Genomic DNA, 23,836 nt, shown 5'->3' on the forward strand with positions numbered 1-23,836 from the left:
AAAAAAAAAAAAAAAAAAGAATTTACTCAGGGCCATCAGACTAGAACAGACCTCAGGTTCATCCAGGAGATGCATGATCAAGTCAAATTCTTCTCACACTGAAACATGAAGTATGTGTTAAGTTTCTCTGTCTTCAGCTCCCAGATTCTCTCTATACTTGCTCAACTGACAACTTCTTGTCCATCCTCAATATGCAACATGAAGCTCACCCCATTGCCAAAAGAACATCCTACACCCTGACTAAAATATAGCTTTCTTAGATGGTTCTTGACAGCAGTTGAGGCGTGGTTTTGATTTTGTGCTGGTGAGCCTGGTCTCTAACTCACTACTTCCCCTAAGCTGTCCTTGAACTCTTGATCCTCCTGCCCCCACCTACCAAATACCGAGCTCTAGCCTGCACCACACCTAGATCACAACTGCAACTGATCTCTCTAAAGGTCAAGATGGAGCACTAGGAAGCTTGTAAACTTTTGGATTTCAGGATTCTTGATCCCATGAGCTCGTAAGTCCTTTTGGGAAGTTCACCAGCCATGCCTTTAAAAACAATAGGCAATTTAACTGCAGTTAAAATCCAATCAGCTTTTTCCCAGCCACGTCTCTTGTCACTTTCCCTGTCACATCAAACAGTGGAGACATCAATTCTGCTTTTTTGTCAAATGCACCTGGTATAGCTCACTCCTTGCTTAAAACAGATCCCACACTTGGCCCACGTGGCCCAGGCTGGTCTGAACTTCTGAAGGCAAACCAACCTTCAATTCTTGATCCTCCTGCCTCCACCATGAAAGGTGGCATACTGGCACACACCACACCCTGCTTAGATCTCCACCTTCATCCTGATTTGCTCAGCCCTAAACCCCGAATAACCCAAGAATCCTTTCTTTCGTGTAAGAGACCTGAAAATACAGGCCTCCACACTCTAAAGGACAGTGAAAATTCTGTTTCCAGTTTTCACCCTACTGTATTCCATAATTTAAACAAGCATTTAGCTGGGCAGGGGTGGCACACACCTTTAATCCCAAAGCTCAGGTAGTAGAGGCAGGCAGGTGGCTAGCCTGGTCTACAAGAGCTAGTTCCAAGACAGGCTCCACAAAACAAAAACAAAAAAAAGCACTTCCTAGAAGACTGCACTGGCTGTCTAATGGGCATTGAAAACAGTATGGCAATACTTTCTCTAAACCTACTTTCCATCCTACCAACAATTCTTCCAGTTGCTCCCATCTCCCACCTTCAACAGAGCCTAAACCACTCCAGCCAGTGCCGGTCCAAGATCACCTGCTTAGATTCTCACTGCCCTGGTCCCATTTCCTCTAGGCCCAGCCTCTTAAGCGCTGGGTTAGAGTGCATAAATACAGCTCTCGCTATGCTTTCAACACAGGTATAAAGAGTAAGGCCTCGTAACAGCCAGCACTTTGCTTCCACTCACATACTACTGACCCAATTCAGCACATCTGAATTTGGTACAGAATTCCCAAGACCTAATAGCTTCTCAAACCTGGAGTCACCTCTGAATATGGCGGACAATGAGGGCTGCTGAGAAGCCAAGGACAATGGCACCGGGTTTTGATCCTACTTCTTGTTCTGGCTTTGTGGGGGCCTAGCCAGTTTGGATGTTCACCTTCCTAGACCAGGATGGAGGGGGGAGGACTTTGGACTTTCCACAGGGCAGGGAACCCTGACTGCTCTTCAGACTTGAGAGGGAGGGGGAGAGGAGTGGGGGGAGGGCATGAGGAGTGGGAGGCTGGGAGGAGGCGGAAATTTTTTTTCCCTCAATAAAAAAAAATAAAATAAAAATATTTTATAAAAAGCAAAAAAAAAAAAACCTGGAGTCACCTCCAGGACCCATCTCTTAATACTTTTGTATTTATACACACATGGAGAAGAGCATGTGTATGTCATGGGACAATTTGCAAGACTTGGCTTTCTCCTATCATGTGGGTTCTATAGGCTTGTCAAACACCTTAATCCACTAAACCATCTCCTCTGCCCTTTAGACAGTCTCACTATGAAGCCTGGAAACCAGGCTGGCCCCATCTTACCTCTAGGGAGTGTAACTAAGACCACTGCAAACCAACTATAATTATATATACTTTTAATTCAAGCACTAGATGATGAGGCCAGAGAGCCAAAGTTCAAGACAAACTTCAACTACACAGTGAAACCCTACCAACCAAAGAGCACTGTATTGTTTAGTCTCCATGTAGCCCTGGTCTGGCTCTGCCTCCCAAGTGTACAGCACACCCATATGGCTAAAAACACTGTATCTAATAGACTCCCAAACTCATGGCAAGTCCACAGACCATAAACTTTAGTGAAAACAACTTTCTGGTCTGTTACTTACCCGGTCAAGTTAAAAACTCACACTATATCTTTCACTGAGTTAGCCTTCATTGACCAGCTTCCTAGATCTGCAGAAGCTATCAGCAAACATTTGTCTGCAAGCTACATATGTGCAGTACCCATAGAAGGATTCCCTGAACTGGAGCTAGATGGCTATGGAGCCGCGGGTGCAGGGAATCAGAATGTAGGTCCACTTAAGAACCCTCAGGAGGCCAGTCTGGTCTACAAAGCAAGCTCCAGCACAGCCAGAGTTACAGAGAAATCATCCAACCACACCACCCCCCAAAAAACAACTCTCTCCAGCCCTAAGGCATTTTATTTCTTTTTAAAAAAAGAAAACCTTTTTTCATCATACATACCAACATGTGTACATGCCTTAGGAGGGAAGTTTCCACTCCCTCCCCCCTAAGGCATTTTTAAAATTATTTCTGGACACAGTAAAACACCACCTATCAGGACTGGGAATTTCGATCAACTGATAAAATGATCTAATGACAGGAGGATATACACGCCTTTAATCCCAGCACTCAGGAAGCAGGAGGATCTCTTTGAGTTCCCTAATCTACTTCAGGATAGACTACAAAGCTACAGAGAAACCCTGTCTCGAAAAACGGGGGTGGGGGGCAGAAGAACATTATTTAGAAACCCGGTCTCAAGGAAAGAAAGAAAGAAAGAGAGAGAGAGAGAGAGAGAGAGAGAGAGAGAGAGAGAGAGAGAGAGAAAGAAAGAAACAACACAACTTGAAGGTCTTCACTTTGTTTTATTCTTATGTACAAAGACTGGCGTTCATCTTTTCCACTGGGTAGAGTCTTGAAGAATCCACTCAAGGTCGCTTAGTCCAACTGCAAAGAAAAAGCAGAGAATTTCTTAGATCCTACCATCTTTTACGAGTTCACTCACCAATACCACAGAAAAAACTCGAACCAAGTGTTCTGGAGAGCTACAAAGCAGTTTGCCACAGTCTGAAAAAGCTGTCAGGGAGCCCGAACCATTCTAATCTACGATCCTCTCACTCAAATCTCCACACTGTATATTACTAGGCTTACGGTAATAATTATTACAATGGAAAATATTTCCAATATTGGAATTTTGAACTTAAAAACTGTCCCTGCTGTACCAGAGAGCTCACATAAAATATGTAGGCCCATTAAACACAAGCTTTTTAAAAACTGGTCCCGAATTCGGGTGCGGTGGCTCACACCTTTAATCCCAGCCGTCCAAGGCCAGCATGGCCTACAGACCTCACAGAGCTACAGAACTAGAGTTCCAGGGACACAGAAATACCCTGACTTGAAAAAGCAAACTGGTCCAGTTAAAGAGAAAGCTGGTGGTTTTATGCCAAAAAGCAAATTGTTTTTGACCAAAAAAGTGACTTGGGCATCAACAAAGTTTCAAGTAGCAATGATGTGACCACGACCCCAGAACCCAAAAAAGGCAAAAAACCTTTGCTAAACAAGTCTACCGGGCCGCCAATCTAAGGCTCTTCCCAGTCTATGATCTAACGCCCCCGGCAGGACATTTAAGACACGGAGTCGATTAGCAAATCCTCAGCTACTACGGAGAAAGCGTGGGATCTCCCTGCCCTTTCCAGCCCCCTCGGCCTGTGGGGCTCGGTCCGAGGCTCCCGCCCGCACGGGGACGATGGCGTCGGAGGGCGCGTACCTTAATGAAGCCGATGTCCTTCGCGTACTGCCGGAAACACTGGCGGCACATGTTCAGCCCGTATTTCCGGATCAGACCGTGGCGGTTTGAGCAGACGCGGCTGCACGGGGGAAGAGAAAGAGAGGGCATCCAGTCAGGCCATTTCTCACCCGCACCCCGCCCGCCCGCCCGTCCTGCACAGGCCCGTAATGGCGGCGGCCGCCATGGAGGCTCCGAACGCCGGGCCTGCGCGCCGCCCGCGGGCGCCGTCACCTCCAGCAGCCCCGCCGCACACAGCGGCCCTTTCCCCTACGCACAACCCCACCATCCGCTTCTCACCAGGAGCGGGATCCCTGGCCGAACTTCCGCGGGTGACTCCAGTAGAGCTGCTGGTGACCCATGTTGCCTCACTGACGGCCGACGAGCCAAAAGGAGCGAGCCAGCGCACGCATGCGCTCTTCAAACTTTCCGGAGCCACACTTTACCCAGAAGACACCGCTCAGGCGTGACGCGTGCGCAGTGCGACGGTGTTGGTCAGGGGCAGGGCGGTTTGAGTGACAGCTCTATAGACGACGGGGCGGGCACAGTGGCTGACGTCACTGCAGGCAAACCTCTAGTATCTTCCCGGCCGCACTGCCGATCGCCGGGCGCGGTGGCGCACGCCTGTAGTCCCAGCTACTCGGGAGGCTGAGACAGGAGGATCGCTTGAGTCCAGGAGTTCTGGGCTGTAGTGCGCTATGCCGATCGGGTGTCCGCACTAAGTTCGGCATCAATATGGTGACCTCCCGGGAGCGGGGGACCACCAGGTTGCCTAAGGAGGGGTGAACCGGCCCAGGTCGGAAACGGAGCAGGTCAAAACTCCCGTGCTGATCAGTAGTGGGATCGCGCCTGTGAATAGCCACTGCACTCCAGCCTGGGCAACATAGCGAGACCCCGTCTCTTTTTACGTTTTCAACGTTATTTTTTTACATCGTTTTCTTAAAGATTTTTCTTAAGAACGCAAGCTTTTAAAATTTTTTTGAGGCAGAAAACCGAGCTTAGCCTTCGCTCAACACTGACACCTACTGGCGTGAATTTAAAAAACAACTTAAAACAACTGCAATGATCAGGCGTCGACGATAGGGGTCTCTTTCCCTCTTATTAAACAACGGCTTTTCCGTTTTTGGATTTGATACGCTCCACCGAGAGATAAAACAACTTCTAGAGGTTGGCGAATAATGTTAAGGTGTTCAATATTTCAATATACTTGAGGATATCACCTTTAGTATACTTCATACCTAAAAGTACTTGGTACATTTAATAATAAATGTAAAAAATAATAGTTGTTTTTGTTGTTTGTTGTTTTTGTAACAGTCTCCCTGTGGAGTCTAGGCACGCCGGGAACTTCCTATCTGCCCAGAGTGGACTTACATTTGCCTCCATTCCAAGTACTGGGCTTGTACCACCAATAGCAGTTTAGGTGGCTGAATTTGAAGAAAGAAGTAATTTGAAATAAAGGGTGCTTTTGATTAGGTAATTTGATACCAAAACAACTAAACAATAAATTTCAGAATGCAAGTAAATATCTGATCTAGATGCCATATTTCCACAGAAACATAAAATTGTACATAGTCCTGAAATAAAAGCTTTAACTAGTTCTACAGGGTGTAGCAAGGTGTGCAACAATAAGGTGGGGGAACGGAACGACACGACTCTGAACAATAGCTCTTATGAGAATCCTTCCAATTCCACCTCTATTTTCCTTTTTAGCTTTGATGACATATAACACAATTAAGCAAGCATATGGGACACAGACCTGAAATACTATCCATGCTAGACAAAGAATAAAGTCCATAGTGCAAAAGCATGCTGCCTTATCGGTGCCTTATTTTTGGTTCATCTATGCGGCCCTGGTTCCTATTGGTGGGATCACTGACTTTACGACTTTAGCAAAGCAAGTAGCCCACCCCTCCTAGCTAGTCGGCCGTTCTCGAAGAGTCTGGCAGATCTCTTTGATCAGGTCTCTTGGGATCCAAAGAGCATCTGTGTTTTCCTAGCTGTCTCTGAGAGACTGGCTAGCATTATGCCAGTGAGTCTGGGCCAATCTGGAAAATGTATGCTTGCAGGCTTGCGTGTACTCACCTGCCAATTTGCTGATAATTGCCAAATTATTATATTGGATAGACTTCATCATTCCAGGGTTGGTGAGATTGCTCAGTGATTAAAACCATTGGTTCCTGTTCCAGAGGACCTTGGTTCAATTCCTAGCTGCCACATGGTGGTTTCACAGCTGTCTGTAACTCCAGTTCCAAGAGATCTGACACCCACATGCAGGCAAAACACCAATGCACGTAAAATAAAAATAAATAAAGAATTTTTAAACAAAGAGTTATGGTCCCAACCTTTGGGAAGGTGCTAATGATTGACAATATATTTATATTTATATTATTTATATGTCTTAAATTTGCTAGCGAAGCACTATTACTGACTTACTACTTTCAGTGACAATCAGTGTTCTCTGTGCTCTTAGACAGCATAGCAGTTTAGGTAAAATCAGATAGAAAAACAATTCCAGCTGGGTGTGGAATTAATCCCAGCACTTGAGAGGCAGAAGCTGACAGATCTCTGAGTTGGAGGCCTACCTGGTCTACGTACCAAGTTCCAGGCCAGTCAGGGCTATATAATGAAACCCTGTCTCTAAATTAAATCAAATTTAAAAATAAAATTTTAGAAATGCCAAAACCAACTTACAACGCTCAGTAAAATTCTGTTTGTTGGCCAGGTGTGTGGTATACTCCTTTAATCCCAACGTCTCTGTGAATTGGAGCCTGGTTTACAGAGAAAGTTCCAGGCCAGCTAGGGGTGCTTAGTGAGATGCTGTCAAAGAAAAAACTTCTTTCTTGAGTCAGGTGTGGTAGCACATTTGGGAGGATAAGGCTAGAGAATCAAATTCAAATGTGAATTCAAAGCCAGCTGAGCTATAGAGCATGGGTGCAGGTCAGCCTGAGCCACATAAAAGGATCCTGTCTTTAATAATAATGATGACAGTGATCGTGGTCTCCAGAACAACTATTGACTTTAAAATTCGTATTACTCAAGGTTCTCCAAAGGGACAGAACCAATAAATACACTATGTGGGTAGATGGATAGCTAGATAAATGATTGATATCCATATTGTTAAGGTAATCTATTAGAAAAATTGGCTTACATACCACCTGCAAGCTAGAAACCCTAAGATGCTGGTAGCATGGCTCAGTCCAACCCAAAGGCCTCAGAAACTGAAGGCTTGATGACTGAGGGTGTCCTGTTAAAAGTACTAGAAAGATCACCCCGCTTCCTGGTGCCTATGTAGTGGAGGGTGGATCTTCCTCACTACTCTACTTTCTCATGTCTTCTCTAGAAGAACCCTCATAGACATCCTCAAGAACAGTGATGTAATTTGTTTGTTTTGTCGGTTGGTTTTTTAATTTTTTATTATGTATATAGTGTTCTGTCTACATGCATGCCTGCTGGTCAGGAGAAGGTGCCAAATCTTATTACAGATGGTTGTGAGTGACCATATGGTTGCTGGGAATTGAGCTCAGGGCCCTCTGGAAGAGCAAACAGTGCTCTTAACCACTGAACCATCTCTCCAGCCCTGTTTGTTGGTTTTTTGAGACAGGGTTTTTCTGTGTAGCATTGGCTGTCCTGGAACTTGCTCTGTAGACCAGGCTAGCCTCAAAATCACAAAGATACACCTGCCTCTGCCTCCCAAGTGCTGGGATTAAAGGCATGGGCCACCACTATCCACCAATATTCTTTAAACCAATCAACTGATATCCAAAATTAAACATATTTTTTTAATTTATTTATTTATTGAGGATTTCCGCCTCCTCCCCGCCACCGCCTCCCATTTCCCTCCCCTCCCCCGATCAAGTCCCTCTCCCTCATCAGCTTGAAGAGCAATCAGGGTTCCCTGACCTGTGGGAAGTCCAAGGACCGCCCACCTCCATCCAGGTTTAGTAAGTTGAGCATCCAAACTGCCCAGGCCCCCCCAAAGCCAGTACGTGCAGTAGGATCAAAAACCCATTGCCATTGTTCTTGAGTTCTCAGTAGTCCTCATTGTCCGCTATGTTCAGCAAGTCCGGTTTTATCCCATGCTTTTTCAGACTCAGGCCAGCTGGCCTTGGTGAATTCCCGAAAGAACATCCCCATTGTCTCAGAAGTGTGGGTGTACCCCTTGCGGTCCTGAGTTCCTTGCTCGTGCTCCCCCTCCTTCTGCTCCTGATTTGGACCTTGAGATTTCTGTCCGGTACTCCAATGTGGGTCTCTGTCTCTGTCTCCTTTCATCGCCTGATGAAGGTTAATATTCAGGGGGATGCCTATGTTTGTCTTTGGATTCACCTTCTTATTTAGCTTCTCTAGGATTGCGAATTATAAGCTCACTGTCCTTTAATTATGGCTAGAAACCAAATATGAGTGAGTACATCCCATGTTCCTCTTTTTGGGTCTGGCTTACCTCACTCAGGATAGTGTTTTCTATTTCCATCCATTTGTACGCAAACTTCAAGAAGTCCTTGTTTTTTACTGCTGAGTAGTACTCTAATATGTATATATTCCATACTTTCTTCATCCATTCTTCTATTGAAGGGCATCTAGGTTGTTTCCAGGTTCTGGCTATTACGAACAATGCTGCTATGAACATAGTTGAGCATATACTTTTGTTGTATGATAGGGCCTCTCTTGGGTATATTCCCAAGAGTGGTATTGCTGGGTCCAGGGGTAGGTTGATCTCGAATTTCCTGAGGATTTGCTTTCCTGCTTTCCAGAGTGGTTGCACAAGTTTGCATTCCCACCAGCAATGGATGAGTGTACCCCTTTCTCCACACCCTCTCCAGCAAAGGCTATCATTGGCAAAATTAAACATATTTTTTCATGCAATTTTTTTAAATAATTGAATTTACTTATAAAGAGTAATTATGTACATGCTAATGTAAAGTATCAATTTTAAATTAAATTTATAGTTTTATTTTATATATGCATACTGTATCTATATCGTTTCCCCCTTCTCTCTCCTCCCTTAAACCTGTTTCATGCCTCCCTTTTTCTCAAATTCATGGCCCATTTTCTTTAATTATTACTGTCATATATATGTAAATAAATATAAAAATGCAGCCGCTGAATCTCTTTAGTGTTGTCTATCTGCATATGTTTTCAGGGCAGACTACTTGGGATTGAATAAACATTTACAGGACTCATGCTGAGGAAGACTGGTTCTCTCTCTCTCTCTCTCTCTCTCTCTCTCTCTCTCTCTCTCACACACACACACACACACACACACACACACACAGCAGTCTTAATTACCTTGTAGCTCTTCCTCTAATGTTTCCTTATGAGATTTCCTCCAATTCCATTTTTGTGTCAACTGCTGTTGCCATTCTTTAGGTCTTGTTAAGGCAGCTACACTGTTTCGATGAGTGTCCTTTGCCTGACATATTTAGGAGAACAAGCCGGAAGCAGATGTGCTTGGCCTCTGACTCTTAGAACCATGCCACCTCCCTCTTCTGGGATGTTGCCTGAGTCTTAGGTGTTAGCGATTGCGGTGTAGATGCCCAGGAGGGGCTGGGCATCCGTCTCAGAGTCAGCTGTTCTCTTCATTTTGTCCAGCTGTGGCTTGCTGCCAAGGTCTCCCTCTGCTGGGAAGAGGAGCAGCGTTGATGGGGGGGAAGGAGCTATGCTTGTGTTTGGGTACAGAGATAAGGGGTAGAATGAGGTTAGGATTTTTTTCTGTTTTAGGATGGATGGTGGCAGTAGTAGGTTCTCCTTTAAGATCCATGACCTCGCTAGCCACGGGTAGTCAGCCAAGTTTTCAGTACCAGGCAAGGTTTCCCTCCAGCTGAATGGTTCTCATGTCCAATAAGACAGCTGTTGATTAACTCCCAAGAGATAAGTACCACTATTGCACCTTTAGGAATACCTTAGATATTCTAAGATATCTAATATGCTAGGTGTGGGGGGGGGAGTTAAAAGTTTATGTACTTTAAATTTTGTCTATGTCTTAAATTACTGCTTTTAGGTTTTATTTTAAAATTCTTGTGTGTCCATGTGTTTGTGTGCATGTGTGAGAGAGAATCCTTAAGAAAGTCAGCCATAGAGTCACTAGGGATATGGCTTAATAACAGAGGACTTGTCTAGCTGCTGCGAAGCCCTGGGCTCAATTCCTTTCACTGTTTTGTTTTGTTTTGGTGGTGGTTGTCGTTTAAAATAAATTATTTCCCTGGGATACTTTCATCTTTTCACATTACATTTTAAAACTTGAATCCATTTAAAGCTAACTTTTTCTGCCCCACTCCCAAGGTAGAGGGAGACAGAATCAGGAGACTAAATGGCTATCTACTTTTAGAAGAAATATGAATTTAAGATGAGCCTGCTCTGTTTGCTAAACAAATAGCACATATTCCTATAATTTAAATAGCATATCTACACGTACTATCGATTTATCCTTTCTGCAAATATGCTCTGAGTGCCTCCTCTGTATAAACACTAACAAAGTCTTGTAGATAACACTGATGACTCAGAACCCAGAAGCTGGTAGTGTAGAGGTTAAGACAGGCATAACTAACCATAGCCGGGTGTGTTAGGATTCCATGTGTTTGTGTTCCAAGACAAAGGGCTGCCCCAATAATACACATAGTTAAAAATAACAATAAACACAATTTATTGAGAAAAAGAAAGCACTGCTGAGGATAGAAATGGACGAGGAAGCTGGGGGGAAAAAAGGATTGATTCTCATGGGACTTTTACATAGCAACGGCCTCTCTCAAATTTGTACTACAGGGGCTCTTTTTGCACATGCTCTGTTAGGTCCATGAAGCCCAGGAGAGGGAGGCCTTCCAGTCTTTCTTGGCACACTGGCTATGCTTCATTTGCTATATGAAGCACAAGTGGGCAAGGGCTGCCAGTCTTTGCCAACTGGCTTCAGTCTCTGGTCCCTGCTCACCACAGTGAATAAGGTTGATGATGGGAGCAGATGACATTCAGAGACATCCAGTCTATCATCAGTCGAATGCCTAGTATGTGGCAGAAACTCGGGAAAGTAAATGAAAGGAAGTTTTAGGTGTAATTGGAGTTCTCAAGAAGGAAAACCGGTGCCGGGCATAATGGTGACAATACTGGGCCGAAGAGAGAAAAGCAATCAAATATAAGAATGTATGAGGGAATAGTAAACGGGTGTGGGGTGTGGGTGACAATTTATTATCTTTGCCTCTCTCCTGTGGTTTTTCAGGATGCAAAATCAACACACGCAAAAACTTCAACACGCTATATGTAAGCAGGGATGTTCATTGCTTAACCATAATTTTACCAGAGCTAAATTGAAAATCCGTGTTTCTGAACGCCATTTCATAATTACAAAAGTGCAGGTTGGATAAAGGAATGAGAAGCGAAGGTGGGTGTCGAAGTCCTTCCAAGGCTCAGCAGCCGATCACCGCCACAAAGTGAAGTTTGCTCGACGAGCATCGCCTCGCCCGCCCCCGTCACCTAAAGCTGCGCTCTGACTTGACTGATGCTGCCTGGCGAGAGCACGCCCTCAGCGGCGCACGTCCCAAACGCCTGACCCGGTCAACAGGGCGACCCCTGCCTTCCCGGGTATCCCCAGCCCTGGGTGTGAGGAGAATTGCAAGGAGCGCCCGGACAGCCCGACCCGCGCGCCCCGGGACCCACCCCACCACCTGTCAAGGAAAACATGGCGTCCTCGGAGATCGCCTGTCCAAAGCCTGACGGACGGTCCTCCGGCGCGCACCGACAATGCAGGGATTCACTCAGAAAACATAAGGCAATGCTAAACACTGGCAATCTACCCGTCCCACGGGGAATTTGCCGTGGAACTCCGGGAAGTCCCAAAGCCCGCGGACGCAGGCGGGCCACGGGCAGCCCTGGCGTGAAGGACCCCGGAGGCCCCGCCCTCCGGGTGGCGCCAAATTTCAAAGGCCGGGCTGCCGGGAGGCGGCTGTCGGGGAGATGAGGCTGCCCTGTGAGGTGGAGGTCCTCAGCCGGCACTTGCCGGTCTTGGGGCTCAAGAGCCGCGGCAAGGGCGTGCGAGCGGTGGTGAGCCTGTGCCAGGCGCCACGCGCCGAGCCGGGCGGCCGCGCCTGCCTGCTGGTCTCCACCATGAAGGACAAGCGCGGGACCCGCTACGAGGTAAGCGACTCGGCCGCCCTGAGCCTCCTTCCTCTCGCCGCCGCCTCCCGGGGGTGTGACTCGGTGACAGCGACGCGGCCCGTGTACCACCCGCCTCTGACAGCGACGTGAGGGCGGAGGGACCCCGCAGCCTCGTTCAATCAAGCGTGCCGCCCTTTTTTTCAGAGCTTTTTAAAAAAAAAAATTTTTTTTTTTTTCGTTTAACAATAGATGTCATGAGGAGATGGTGAAGAGGGGTTGGGTCTGGAGCTCAGTTGTGAAAAGCTTGGCAATAAATCCTGAGGTTCCGGGTCCAGTCTGCAGCACACACAGGCAGAATGCATGTGCCGGGGTCTACTAGCCAAAGTTGAGTTTGCGCTAAATCTGACTGTCGTTGTCATTGTCCTCGCTGTCGCTGTTGTGAAAGTTGTTTACCTGTGTCCTCTGCTTTACTTCATAAATGCTTGACCCGGGCGCGGTCCCGAGATTGTTTGTACCTGTAGGTAGGGTGGCAAACTCTAGAGTCGTCTGCCCGTCACTGAACCGAAGTTTGAAAAGGAGATTTATAAAATCCGCTCTCCTCCGTTACCAAACACTGCTGTTTGATGAAAACAGGATGTCTTTGTGTCCACTATGGAGATGAAGGAACGATTCATCACCTACCCTTTTTATCTGATTTTTTAGTGCATTTTATACGTTTTCTAGGATTCTTGCCCTTATATATTATAGTTCATAGCAAATACTTAGTTGAGGGAAGAGAGGGTTTGTTGTTTGGTTGGTTGGGTTTTTGGTTTTTTGAAACAGGATTTCTTTGGTACCTGTCTTGGAACTAGCTCTTGCAAATCAAACTGTCCTCGAACTCAAGAGATCCACCTGCCTCTGCCTCCTGAGTACTGGGATTACAGTTGTGAGTCACCACACCTGGCTTCCCAGGAAAAACTTTAATGCAGATCTAATTATCCTTCTCAGTTTAAATCCTTAGTGAATTTTATGGTTTTTAACTCTTTCACTCTTGGGTGTCTGTTTTCTTTCCATACATATTTGCTCTCCTCCCCACTTCCCACCTTTTCTCCTTGCTAAATTCCTGAGTTATTGGCTTCTCACAGTTACCACGCTCTCCCTTCCCGGCTTTGCATATGCTGCCTCCACCTGGAATGCTATTTGCTCCTATTCCCTTACTACATACCCAATGTGTTCTAGTCCTTCAACTCTCTCACCTTACAATCCCATTTCTAGTCCTAAACTGGGTGAGGCTTCCTTGCCTAGGTTATAGTAACCCCTACTTAGCTTTTTGTTGTACTTTTTAATAACTGTGGTTATTGCCTCAGACTGTGGTTTTTCTTTGTGCCCTGACTGTCCCGGAACTTGTGCTGTCGACCCTGTTGGCTGGCCTTCAACTCACATAGATCCGCCTGCCTCTGCTGTGATTAAAGGCATACGCCACCACCGCCTAGCTAACCATTCTTATTCAACACTGCTCCAACTTTTTATCTTGGTGCCTAGTACACAGCGGCCTCTCAGCAGAGTTATTGAAGTCTAAAGCAAAAGCATCAGTTATGAAAAGTTTTTTTTTTTGTTTTTTCGAGACAGGGTTTCTCTGTGGCTTTGGAGCCTGTCCTGGCACTAGCTCTGTAGACCAGGCTGGTCTCGAACTCACAGAGATCCACCTGCCTCTGCCTCCCGAGTGCTGGGATTAAAGGCGTGCACCACCACCGCCCGGCAGTTATGAAAAGTTTTGAGTACCAATTATATCAGTCACTGTTCTAGCTCAGAGGTTACCATAGCAACAAGACAGACTTTTTGCTCTCATGGAGTTTGCATACAGTCTAGCTAAAGGCATGTTCACCCGGAATAAGGGACTGAGGTGTGAAGGTGGGGAGCTACTGCTGGCACTTCTTTCTATAGCCATGTAGCTGGGTTGAGAGAAGGGGAACATTCTCTTAAAATGAAGGAAAGTAGTACCCAGTGTCAGCTGGTTGGAAGCTATAACTATTCACTGGCTTTAAAGAAAAAAGAAAAGCCAACCAAACAAAAACTTCATAAAACACTTAGACTTTGGGACTGAAAGCCAACTAAAACCTGGAAGAAGTCTGGTACATTCTAGTTGCAGTAAGTGTTACTGAATAGTCATGACTAGTTTTGTCCTCTCCCTTACCCTTCTCCTTTGATTTTAATTAGCTAAAAGAAAACATTGAGCAGCTCTTCAACAAATTTGTGGATGAGGGGAAAGCCACTGTCCGGTTAAAGGAACCTGCTGTGGACATCTGTCTGAGTAAGGTAGGATATTGAAAACTATAGCAAAACATACACAAGCTAGGTGCAGCTCTCAGCAAGCAAAGTCAGGAGGAGTTCTATAAGCCCAAGTCTAGTGTGATCTACGTGTCAAGTTATTGGCCATCCAGGGTTGCACAGGGAGACCATATCACAAATACTGAAAACAAAATGTTTGCCTGTTAAAGCATCTTGAGAGCCCAAATAGCAATTAGAAACAGTTCTTGCAGGTGTATTTTTGTTTGTTTGTCTGTTTGTTTGTTTGTTTGTTTGTTTTGAGATAGGGTCTTAGGTAGCCCAAGCTGACCTGAAACTGACAGCAATCATGCCTCAACTTCTCTAGTGCTGGTATTACAGACCTAAGCCACCACTTATAGCTTTCTAGAATCTGTCTTTACTCCTGGTGTAAATACATTGACTTAGTCACTGTTCTGTTGCTGTGAAGAGACACTATGACCATGGCAACTCTTCTAAAGGAAAACATTTCATTGGGCGCTTGTTTACAGTTTCAGAGGCTTAGTTTATCATTGTGGCAGAGAGCATGGTAGCATGCAGATATGTGCTGCCACAGTATCTGAGGCCTTTACATCTTGATCTCTGATCTGTAGGCAGAGAGACTGAGACCATTGTGAGCTGCTTCATATGGCTGCTGGGAACTGAACCTGGGTCCTCAACAAGAGTAGCAAATGCTCTTAACTGCTGAGCCTTCTCACCAGCCCAACACTTACTTATTCTGTGTGTATGTATGTATCTACGTGGGTGGAGGTCTAAAGACAACCTTCAAGAGTAGGTCCTCTGCTTCTGCTATCTGGGTTTCAGGGACTGAGCTCAGGATGTCATGCTTAACAACAAGCACCTTTACCCACTGGCCCTCTCACTGTCCCCCAAACTTTGAAAGTTAAATTTTAGACCAAGTGCTAAAATATTTTTTGCAGCTGATTTCAAAATCTGATTACTAGCCTGTGTATGCAACTATAGGATTTTTTAAGGGAAGAACTAACAAGCATGAAGTATCTAAAATGGGATTTATAATTGTGTAACTTTTTTTCAGGCCAATCCTGGCAATTTAAAGAGTTTACTTTCAGCTGTAAGAATGGCTCACAGAGGCTGTGATGTCAATATACCACTTTCAACACTTACACCGGCGAAGACTTCAGAATTTGAGAATTTAAAAACCAAGATGGTTATCACATCCCAAAAGGATTATCCTCTGAGCAAGAGCTTTCCCTGTTCTCTGGAACATCTTCAGGTTTCTCATTGTAGGCTGGCCCGAGTTGATATGCGAATGCTCTGCTTAAAAAACCTTAGGAAGTTAGACCTGAGTCACAACTGTATAAAAAGGCTTCCGGCCACGATTGGAGACCTCACTCACCTTCAAGAGCTTAACCTTAGTGACAATCACTTGGAATCATTTAGTGTGTCCTTGTGCCAGTCCACACTCCAGAAGTCACTTCAGAGTTTGGATCTCAGCAAGAACAAACTCAGGGCACTCCCTGTGCAGTTTTGCCAATTTCGGGAACTTATGAATTTAACCCTTAGTGATAATGAACTGATTCAGCTTCCCTTCAAGATAGGACAACTGAAAAATCTCCGTTTTCTAGCAGCAGCTCGGAACAAACTTACAAAACTACCTTGTGAATTTAAAATGCTATCCCTAGAGTACTTGGATCTTTTTGGAAATATTTTTGAAAAACCAGAAGTCCTTCCAATTGTAAAGCTTCAAGTACCATTAACGTTACTGGAGTTTTCTGCTCGAGCTGTACTATCCCATAGGTAAGACTTTCAGTCATAAATACGGTTCTTTGGTAGCATCCTGACAGTCTGATGAAACTCAGGGTGTTATCATTCATAAAGAGGTGACCTGAGGGTGGCCCCACAAGGAGTAGCAGTGGGTCACCCCAGGCACTGGGATCCCCTGCAGGTTCCCTAGCAGGTGGCCTGAGGCCACACAGGAGACAGACAGATACGCCATGCAGAGAGAACTCGGGTATAGAGTTTATTCAGTGGGTTATGGAGGGGGAGGGGAGAAGGCAGTACAGATGGGGGCGTGACACACTGGAGAGGTGGGAGATACACTTGCCTAAACAGAAGGGGCGGGAGGTTGGGAGTGGGCAAAGCTTGTCTCTTAAAGGGACAGGGTACCCAAGTGACAGACCTGGCCAGCAGATAACAACATTCCCATTTTTTTCTTATAATAAAAAGGCAGGGAGTTAGGCATAGTAGGTTGAAGGAATTCGGATGGCGGGGTCTCAAGACTGCTTTCTGCTTGTTTGTGGGCGGTGAAGTCCTTCTTGGGGAACCTGAGAAAGCTGGGTGCTGGTTACATCCTGGGGTGGTTGGTCACTTTACTCCTGTCCAGGATTTGTGGTGTGGAACTGTCCAGTGTCTCTTAGACCTGGCAGAAGAGGACAATTTAGGAAGAAAAAAATTTTTTTCAGGACCAAGGAATTGAGAGGGTTGTATCTGACCTGTTTAAGGTGAATCCTTAAATTCAGCTCCCTGGAACTCACAAGAATTCTTTGAGTTCGTGAAAACATAAGTTTTAGAAAACAGCAAACAGTAGCAAATGTATGTCAGAATGACTGACATGTTTTGCACAATGAAAAGTATCTTTAAGACTATGAAATACAACGTGAGAAATTTGATAACTTTTATTTGTCCTCACACCTTATAACTTGCAGGTACATATTTTAATAATTTGCATTTGTATATCTTAAAAAGAACATGTTAAGAAGTTGTACTGAAATTTGTTTGGTGAGGTTGTCCTTTGAAATTAACAAAACCTCTCAGCTGTCAAACTACATCAGAGATCTTTGAGAAGGATAAAATTTTAATTGGGGAGTTATTGATTAAAAAATGACAGAGAACTTACCCAGTTGTCTACCTCAGGGTCCTCCATGGTCATTGAGGGTAATATTTGCCTTTGCTGTTTAGCACAGGGCCTGCCTGGTTTTAGAAGATCTGTGGATTAGGAAATCTGTAGGAAGACAAACCTACCTCAGCCTGAGCAGCTAGGCAGTCACTCCATTTGAATCTTTGTCCACATCTGTAGATCTTCAGTTTAGATGAAAGGCAGTTCACACAGTGGTTAGTGCTTTCACTTGATGAAGTGAATTGCAGATGGACGTTGTTCTGTGCCCATCTGTCTTCATTTTCTTTGGAGGAACTAGAGTGCTGCTGCTAGGAGCTAACCTGTCTCTCTGTTATGAAAAAAATCTTTCAATAATTAAACATTTAAATGCCATGTTCCCCAGATCTTTGGGCAGTCGAGGGCTGTTTATTCGGGTATAGATAAGCTATAATACACTAGGCCAGCAGATTAAAACACAGAGTATTTTTGGGTTTTTTTTTTAAGTTTTTTTGGTGGAATCGGGAAATAGTGGGGCATGTATGATGCCACAGCATTCGGAGGCCAGAGGACAACTTGTGGGAGCAGGTTCTTGCTTTCCACCATGTTAGTTTCTGGGATTGAACTCAGGTCATCGGCCTTGACAACAAGCACCTTCACCCACTGAGCCATCTCACCCTCCGCAACAGTCAAGTTTTAATAACTCCTTGGCGTGATGGCCTACACCTTTACTCCCAGCACTCAGGAGGCAAAGGCAGAAGGATCTCTGAGTTCAAGGCCAGCCTATTCTAAAGAGTGAGTTCCAGGACAGCCAGCGCTGTTACACTGAAAAACCCTGTCTCAAAAAACAAAAACAAACAAAAAACCCAAAAAGTCCTATTGTGATTTTTTTTCTCTATTTTATATGGCTTACTTATTTTTTGTTGTTGTTACAGTTCTTTTTACTTGTCTTGTTTTCTCTAACATTTTATTTGCTATCAGTTTTCCCCATAAGAATATAAGATTAGCAAGGGTATGGACTTTTCTTTTTTCTCACTATTTCCTACTTGTGTATTAAATGTTTTATTTTTGGGCTGGAGAGATGACTTATAGTCAGAGTACTGACTCCTTTTGCAGAGGACCCGGGTTCAGTTCCCATCACCCACTTAGGGATGCTCACAATCACCTGTCTAGTTCCAGAGGATCTGGTCCACTGCACAAGGGTGCATCCACACCCGCACATGCTTCCACAGGCACACATACATTGCACATTCATATATTTAGGCAAAACATTCATACACTTAAAATAAAAATAGATACATCTTATTTTAAATATGTTATCACGTGTTCCTGGCTTATATCAGACATTGATGGCTGGATGAGTGTATAGCACCATTTCTCAAAATACAGTGTCCTGAGCAGCTGAAACACCATCAGGTGGATCAGGAAGGAACTAGTTAAAAGTTGCAAGTTCTTGGTGTATACCCAAAACCTACTGAATCAGGAATTTTCAGAATGGGGACCAGCTCTGTTTTAATAAGATCTCCAGGTGCACGCCTTTAATCTCAGCACTTGGGAAGCAGAGGCGGGCGAATCTCAGTGAGTTCAAGGATAGCCTGGTCTACAAAGCAAGTTCCAGGACAACCACAGCTGTTAAACAGAGAGACCCTATCTCGGGGGTGGAGTAATAAAAGCTCTGATAACCCAGAAATTTGAGGATTTCAATCTGGCACAATGATGAAGTGTGGTTCGTTAAGCCAGACTTGAATTGGATTACTGGCTTCACCCATTTGTATGACTTTAGCACATTAGTTAAAATCTTAATCTCATCTGAAATTGGAATAATATCCACTTTATAGAATTTTGAGGCTAAATGAGCTAATTTATACCAAAACATATTGGACTTGGAAGGATTCAGTAACTGATGGTTCTCTTCCTCCTAGCTCTAAACACTAACTGTAGTTGGTTTCATGAGAATGAACTTCATTGACTTGATTTTTATTCATTGATTGGCTTTTGGCTTTTGTTTTCTTTTGTTGTTCATGTTTCTTTCATATAGATATGGAAGCTAGGAAGTGAACTAGCCTAGTTAGCATCACTGTCAACTTGACACGGTCTAAAATTACCTGGAAAAAAGAGTGTCAGTTGAATAATTAATTTTCTCTATCAGGTTGGTTTGTGGCCACGTCTGTGAAGGATTGCCTTGATTAGTAAGTTCACACTAGAGTACTCAGCCCAGTATGGGTAGCCCTGTCTCTGGGCAGGTCCTAGGCTATATAAGGAAGCTAGCTGAACATTAGCCTGAGCTAGCCATGAGTGAGCCGACAAGCAGTGGTCCTCCATGGTTTCTGTGCCCAGCTCCTGCTTGGGTTCCCTGTCTGACTTCCCTCACTGCTTTGACTGTGACCTGGAAGGATAACGTGAAGTAAGCCTTTTCTGTCCCTGAGTTGCTTTATGATAGGGTGTTTGTCATAACATAGGGTGTAATTAGAGCAGGAATACTTAGTGCTTATAAAATAGTAAGATGATATTTAAAAAAAAAATCAACAACTGGCCTCAAACTCAAACTACCTGCCTCTGCCTCAAGTGTTCTTTTTTTTAAATGGCGATTGAACCTTAAGGTGCAAGTACTCTTCCACTGAGTTATACCTTCTACTCAGTCAGGTCTTGAGTTTAGGATCTTTCTCTTCCAGACTCCAAAGAAGTTGAGATTACAGCCAGTAAATCCAGCCTTGCTTTTTAAGACAGGGTCTCATGCATTCAGCTTCCTCAGCACATTTTGTTTGTTTGAGATGTCTCCCGTGTAGGCCTGTCTGGCCTGAACTCCAGTCTGCCTCAGCCTCCAGAGTACCTTCAGGATTATACCTAGGAAAATCAAGAGACATTTTGTTGTCTTTTTGCCATCTCTTCGTCCTATTCTTAGCAGTTGGAAAAATGAAATGGTTAGATTGAGTCCCATCATTATTTTTATTTCATTATAATCCAGTGTTCTAATTCTTGTCTAAACACATGAAATTCACAATATAGTAACATTATATGTTTTTCCCCCATTTAGGATTTCGTATGGCCCTCATATCATTCCTTTCCATCTTTGCCAAGATTTGGATACTGCCAAAACCTGTGTTTGTGGAAGATTTTGTCTAGACTCTTTCATTCAAGGAACTGCTACAATTAATCTACACTCTGTTGCCCACACTGTGGTCTTAGTAGATAATGTGGATAGAATGGAAGCTCCCATTATCGCTTACTTTTGTTCTCTAACTTGTTATGTGAATTCTTCTGATATGTTAAAATAATTATTAATAACAAAAACAAAGTTTCTGCCGGGCGATGGTGGCGCACGCCTTTAATCCCAGCACTCGGGAGGCAGAGGCAGGCGGATCTCTGTGAGTTCGAGACCAGCCTGGTCTACAGAGCTAGTTCCAGGACAGGCTCCAAAGCCACAGAGAAACCCTGTCTCAAAAAACCAAAAAAAAAAAAAAAAAAAAAAAACAAAGTTTCTTAGATGTAGATGGTTATTTGTGTTTTAACAGTAACAAATTGGAGAAAGGGAAGCTTTTTGTACATTTTCATGGAGGAGAAAATATATTTATCTTCAACCATTTGACTCTGGAATTTAATTAAAACTTAACTTTTGGGGGGTGGATTAATACTCAGCACTTAAGAGCAAATACCCTCTTGCAGAGAACTGGGGTTCTGTTCCCAGCACCCACATTATGGCTCACAATTGTATGTACAATTGTGTAGGTACAAATTGTTCCAGGGAATTCAATGCCCTCTTATGACCTCCAGGGACACCAGGCATGCATGTGATGCAAATACATATATGCAGACAAAATACTAAATGAATCTTTAATCTTATTGTGAAGCTAACAGATTTATGATTGCAGTGTTAGTTTCTGCTCAAGTATCAGGATGTGCTGTAGTTAATTACCCCACCCCCATGGTGGATCAAAGCCAGGGCTCTGTGTGTGAGCATAGCTCAGGATTTGTTTTTGTTTTGGAGCCTGGCCTGGAACTAGCTCTTGTAGACCAGGCTGGCCTTGAACTTAGAGATCCACCAGTCCCTGCCTCCAGAGTGCTGGGATTAAAAGTGTGCACCACCACCACCCGGCTCATTTTCTTTTTTTAAACAAATCTTTTTAATTTTTTTTTTTTAATGTGCATTGGTAACTTTGCTATGGATGTCGGGTCCCTTGGGAGTGGAGTTACAGTTGTGAGCTGCCATGTGGGTGCTGGGAATTGAACACTGGTCCTTTGGAAAAGCAGTCAGTGCTCTTAAATGCTGCTGAGCCATCTCTCCAGTTCTTGCCACATCTTTTTTATTTAACAAAGTTAAACAGATACTTATTCCAATCACACAAATCATAAGAATGTTCTTGCTCTCAACAGATAAAGGTGCTTGTTGCAAAGCCTGACATCTAAGTTTGATCCTTGGCACCCACATGCTAGGAGAAAACAGATTTCTGCAAGTTGTACATATGCATACAAAATAACTTCTACAAAATAGAGTAAGACAACTGAGGTGAAGAGCACTGGTTGCTCTTCAGAAGACCACCAATTCACAGAACCTACATGGTGGCTCACAACTGTCTATAACTCCATTCCCAGGGACCTGAGGCCCTCTTCTGATGTCTCGGGCATAGCACAAACTTGGTGCACAGATATATATCCAGACAAACACCTTGAACTCGCAGATATCTGCCTGCCTCGGCCTCCTGAGTGCTGGGATTTAAAAGTGTGCACCACCACCACCTGGCTGAGGATGAAATCTTTCCCACCTGTTCTGTGAAATGAGTGACATATCCGTAATATATGTTTTGTGCCCATTATTTAGCAGTCAATTGTATTATCTCTGTATACTTCTTGTGGGGCAGCAAGTAGAGTGCATGCCTAACCTAGCATACAGGAAGCCACTGATTCAATCCAACAGAGCACCAGAAACACAGGGTATGGTGCAATTCTTGTAATCACAATACCCAGGAGGTAGAGACTGGACCCTGTCACTAAGCACATTTAAAACAAAAGCAAAAAACCCTCAATATGCAATTGTTAGAATCAAAACAGCACAAGGCTTAGGTATCAATAACAATAACTTTTATTTTCTAACAGGTAATTTTCCTGCTGCTTCAGCATTTTCCTCTCAGAAAACCCAAGTTTTAGAACTGGATCACTTGGCCCTTTCTCTTCTTGTTTCCTCCCAGTTCAAAATGCTTGCATCTCTTAATGGCCAGCATCCTCTTGGACCTGCAGTTGGGCTCCACACACTCAAGCCTGAGCACAATCTTCTTTGTGGTTTTGGCCTTCTTCCGGAAAATTGGCTTTGTCTGCCCACCGTAACCACTCTGCTTCCGATCGTAGCGCCGCTTCCCTTGGGCGTACAGGGAATCCTTGCCCTTCTTATACTGGGTCACTTTGTGAGGCTGATGCTTGCCACATTTCTTACAGAAAGTCCTTCGAGTTTTGGGTACGTTGACCATCTTTGCAGTAGAGCGTCTACCCGATGGAAACTGTAATTTAAAAAAAAAAATTTCAGACATTGACTCTGAAGTGTTAAGGTTTTTAAAAATATAATTTTAGGAATTTATAAAAACATTCATCAAAAATGTGTAGCCTGCTGGGCGGTGGTGGTGCGCACCTTTAATCCCAGCACTCAGGAGGCAGAGGATCTGAGTTCGAGGTCAGCCTGGTCTACAGAATGAGTTCCAGGACTGGCTTCAAAGGTAGAGAAACCCTGTCTCGGGTGTAGGAGGGAGAAGGTATGTGTAAAACCCACCAAGTACTCATTTTCCACATGAATACACGGCCATGCCCGGGTACACCAGTTTGAATGCCTCAAGTGCGAGGCTGGGCATGCAGCTCAGTCCTGAAGCTTGCTTATAGGGTTTTAACAACCTAGGTTCAAACCCCAACACTGCAAGCCTAAAGAAAAACTAGCTTTTGAGACATACTGCAAAAACACACTTGACGGACGATGTTCCGGGAGGCCGAGGCAGGAGATTGCTAAATTCAGTCTGAACTCCACATAGAAATCCTGTCTCCAAAGGAAACTAAGACAACGGACACGTGGGGTCCGGGGAGGAGTCAGCTTCTTTCCGACTACCCCACACCGACTCTGTTTTCTATCTCATGTCTATCTATGACTGGCGGAGTTCCTGCTACGGCCCGCCTCGCTCTCCCGAACCACGTCGGTCCGCCTCGCCTTTACCCCTCTACCCGTCACGCGCCAGAGGCCCCGAAGGCTGACGTGTCGTTAGCAGCCCGCGTGTCCCGCGCCCGGGAGCCGCCATGCTGGAGCGCCTCTTCCGAGAGGGCCGCAGGCTGTTGACCTCAGCCGTGCCGGGCAGCGCCCGCCCGCTTCCCGCGACGACAGACCCGAGCCCGGCCGACCCCTGCCTCAGGAGCCCCGGTCCCAGAGCAGCCAGCTCCCGCTCAGCTCCAGACTTACCGAGACAGTCGGCGTCCGAAACCGCCGCCACCACCGCACGAGCCAGACGGGAAAGGGCCAAGGAGAGCGGAAGTCGGAACTGGGTCTGAGCGACGGGACCACGAGCCAATAGGCGGCGGCCGCCTCCGGAGACCCGCCTCCGGACGCTCCTGGGAAGCGCCAACCAGCGGCCGGCG

General features: G+C 45.0%; 3 protein-coding genes across 4 annotated transcripts; 1 reads left to right on the top strand and 2 right to left on the bottom strand.

Annotated features, from left to right (window-relative positions):
* Positions 1-3,077: 3,077 nt before the first annotated feature.
* Rps29 (ribosomal protein S29) lies at positions 3,078-4,516 on the bottom strand. Its single transcript, XM_005343129.1, has 3 exons — positions 4,318-4,516; positions 4,000-4,099; positions 3,078-3,179 (listed from the first exon to the last, which is right to left on the bottom strand). The coding sequence occupies exons 1-3, from the start codon at positions 4,377-4,379 to the stop codon at positions 3,171-3,173; spliced, it is 171 nt and encodes a 56-aa protein (XP_005343186.1). The 5' UTR covers positions 4,380-4,516; the 3' UTR covers positions 3,078-3,170.
* Positions 4,517-11,933: 7,417 nt separating this feature from the next.
* On the top strand, positions 11,934-20,528 carry Lrr1 (leucine rich repeat protein 1). Of its 2 annotated transcripts, XM_005343130.2 has the most exons (4): positions 11,934-12,135; positions 14,293-14,391; positions 15,437-16,158; positions 20,268-20,528. In XM_005343130.2, exons 1-4 carry the CDS (start codon positions 11,956-11,958, stop codon positions 20,506-20,508), a joined length of 1,242 nt encoding a protein of 413 aa, XP_005343187.1. In that variant the 5' UTR covers positions 11,934-11,955; the 3' UTR covers positions 20,509-20,528. The 2 variants fall into 2 exon arrangements, with proteins under 2 accessions (XP_005343187.1, XP_013201390.1); XM_013345936.1 differs by lacking the exon at positions 15,437-16,158 and having other exon boundaries at positions 20,268-20,387.
* Positions 20,529-22,287: 1,759 nt separating this feature from the next.
* Rpl36al (ribosomal protein L36a like) lies at positions 22,288-23,768 on the bottom strand. The gene is made up of 2 exons (XM_005343131.2): positions 23,661-23,768; positions 22,288-22,722 (listed from the first exon to the last, which is right to left on the bottom strand). Exon 2 carries the CDS (start codon positions 22,690-22,692, stop codon positions 22,372-22,374), a length of 321 nt encoding a protein of 106 aa, XP_005343188.1. The 5' UTR covers positions 22,693-22,722; positions 23,661-23,768; the 3' UTR covers positions 22,288-22,371.
* Between the last annotated feature and the right edge of the window lie 68 nt (positions 23,769-23,836).

This window comes from Microtus ochrogaster, chromosome 1, assembly GCF_000317375.1.
Source record: "Microtus ochrogaster isolate Prairie Vole_2 chromosome 1, MicOch1.0, whole genome shotgun sequence".
NCBI classification, from domain to species: Eukaryota; Metazoa; Chordata; class Mammalia; order Rodentia; family Cricetidae; genus Microtus; species Microtus ochrogaster.

Bases quoted from the DNA above. Each gene is read 5' to 3' on its own strand.
- Rpl36al (XM_005343131.2), bottom strand. From the start codon at position 22,692: ATGGTCAACGTACCCAAAACTCGAAGGACTTTCTGTAAGAAATGTGGC.
- Lrr1 (XM_005343130.2), top strand. From the start codon at position 11,956: ATGAGGCTGCCCTGTGAGGTGGAGGTCCTCAGCCGGCACTTGCCGGTC. The intron at 14,392-15,436 runs GTAGGATATTGA...ACTTTTTTTCAG, and splicing joins TGGACATCTGTCTGAGTAAG to GCCAATCCTGGCAATTTAAA. The intron at 16,159-20,267 runs GTAAGACTTTCA...TCCCCCATTTAG, and splicing joins CGAGCTGTACTATCCCATAG to GATTTCGTATGGCCCTCATA.
- Rps29 (XM_005343129.1), bottom strand. From the start codon at position 4,379: ATGGGTCACCAGCAGCTCTACTGGAGTCACCCGCGGAAGTTCGGCCAG. The intron at 4,100-4,317 runs GTGAGAAGCGGA...TCCCCCGTGCAG, and splicing joins GGCCAGGGATCCCGCTCCTG to CCGCGTCTGCTCAAACCGCC.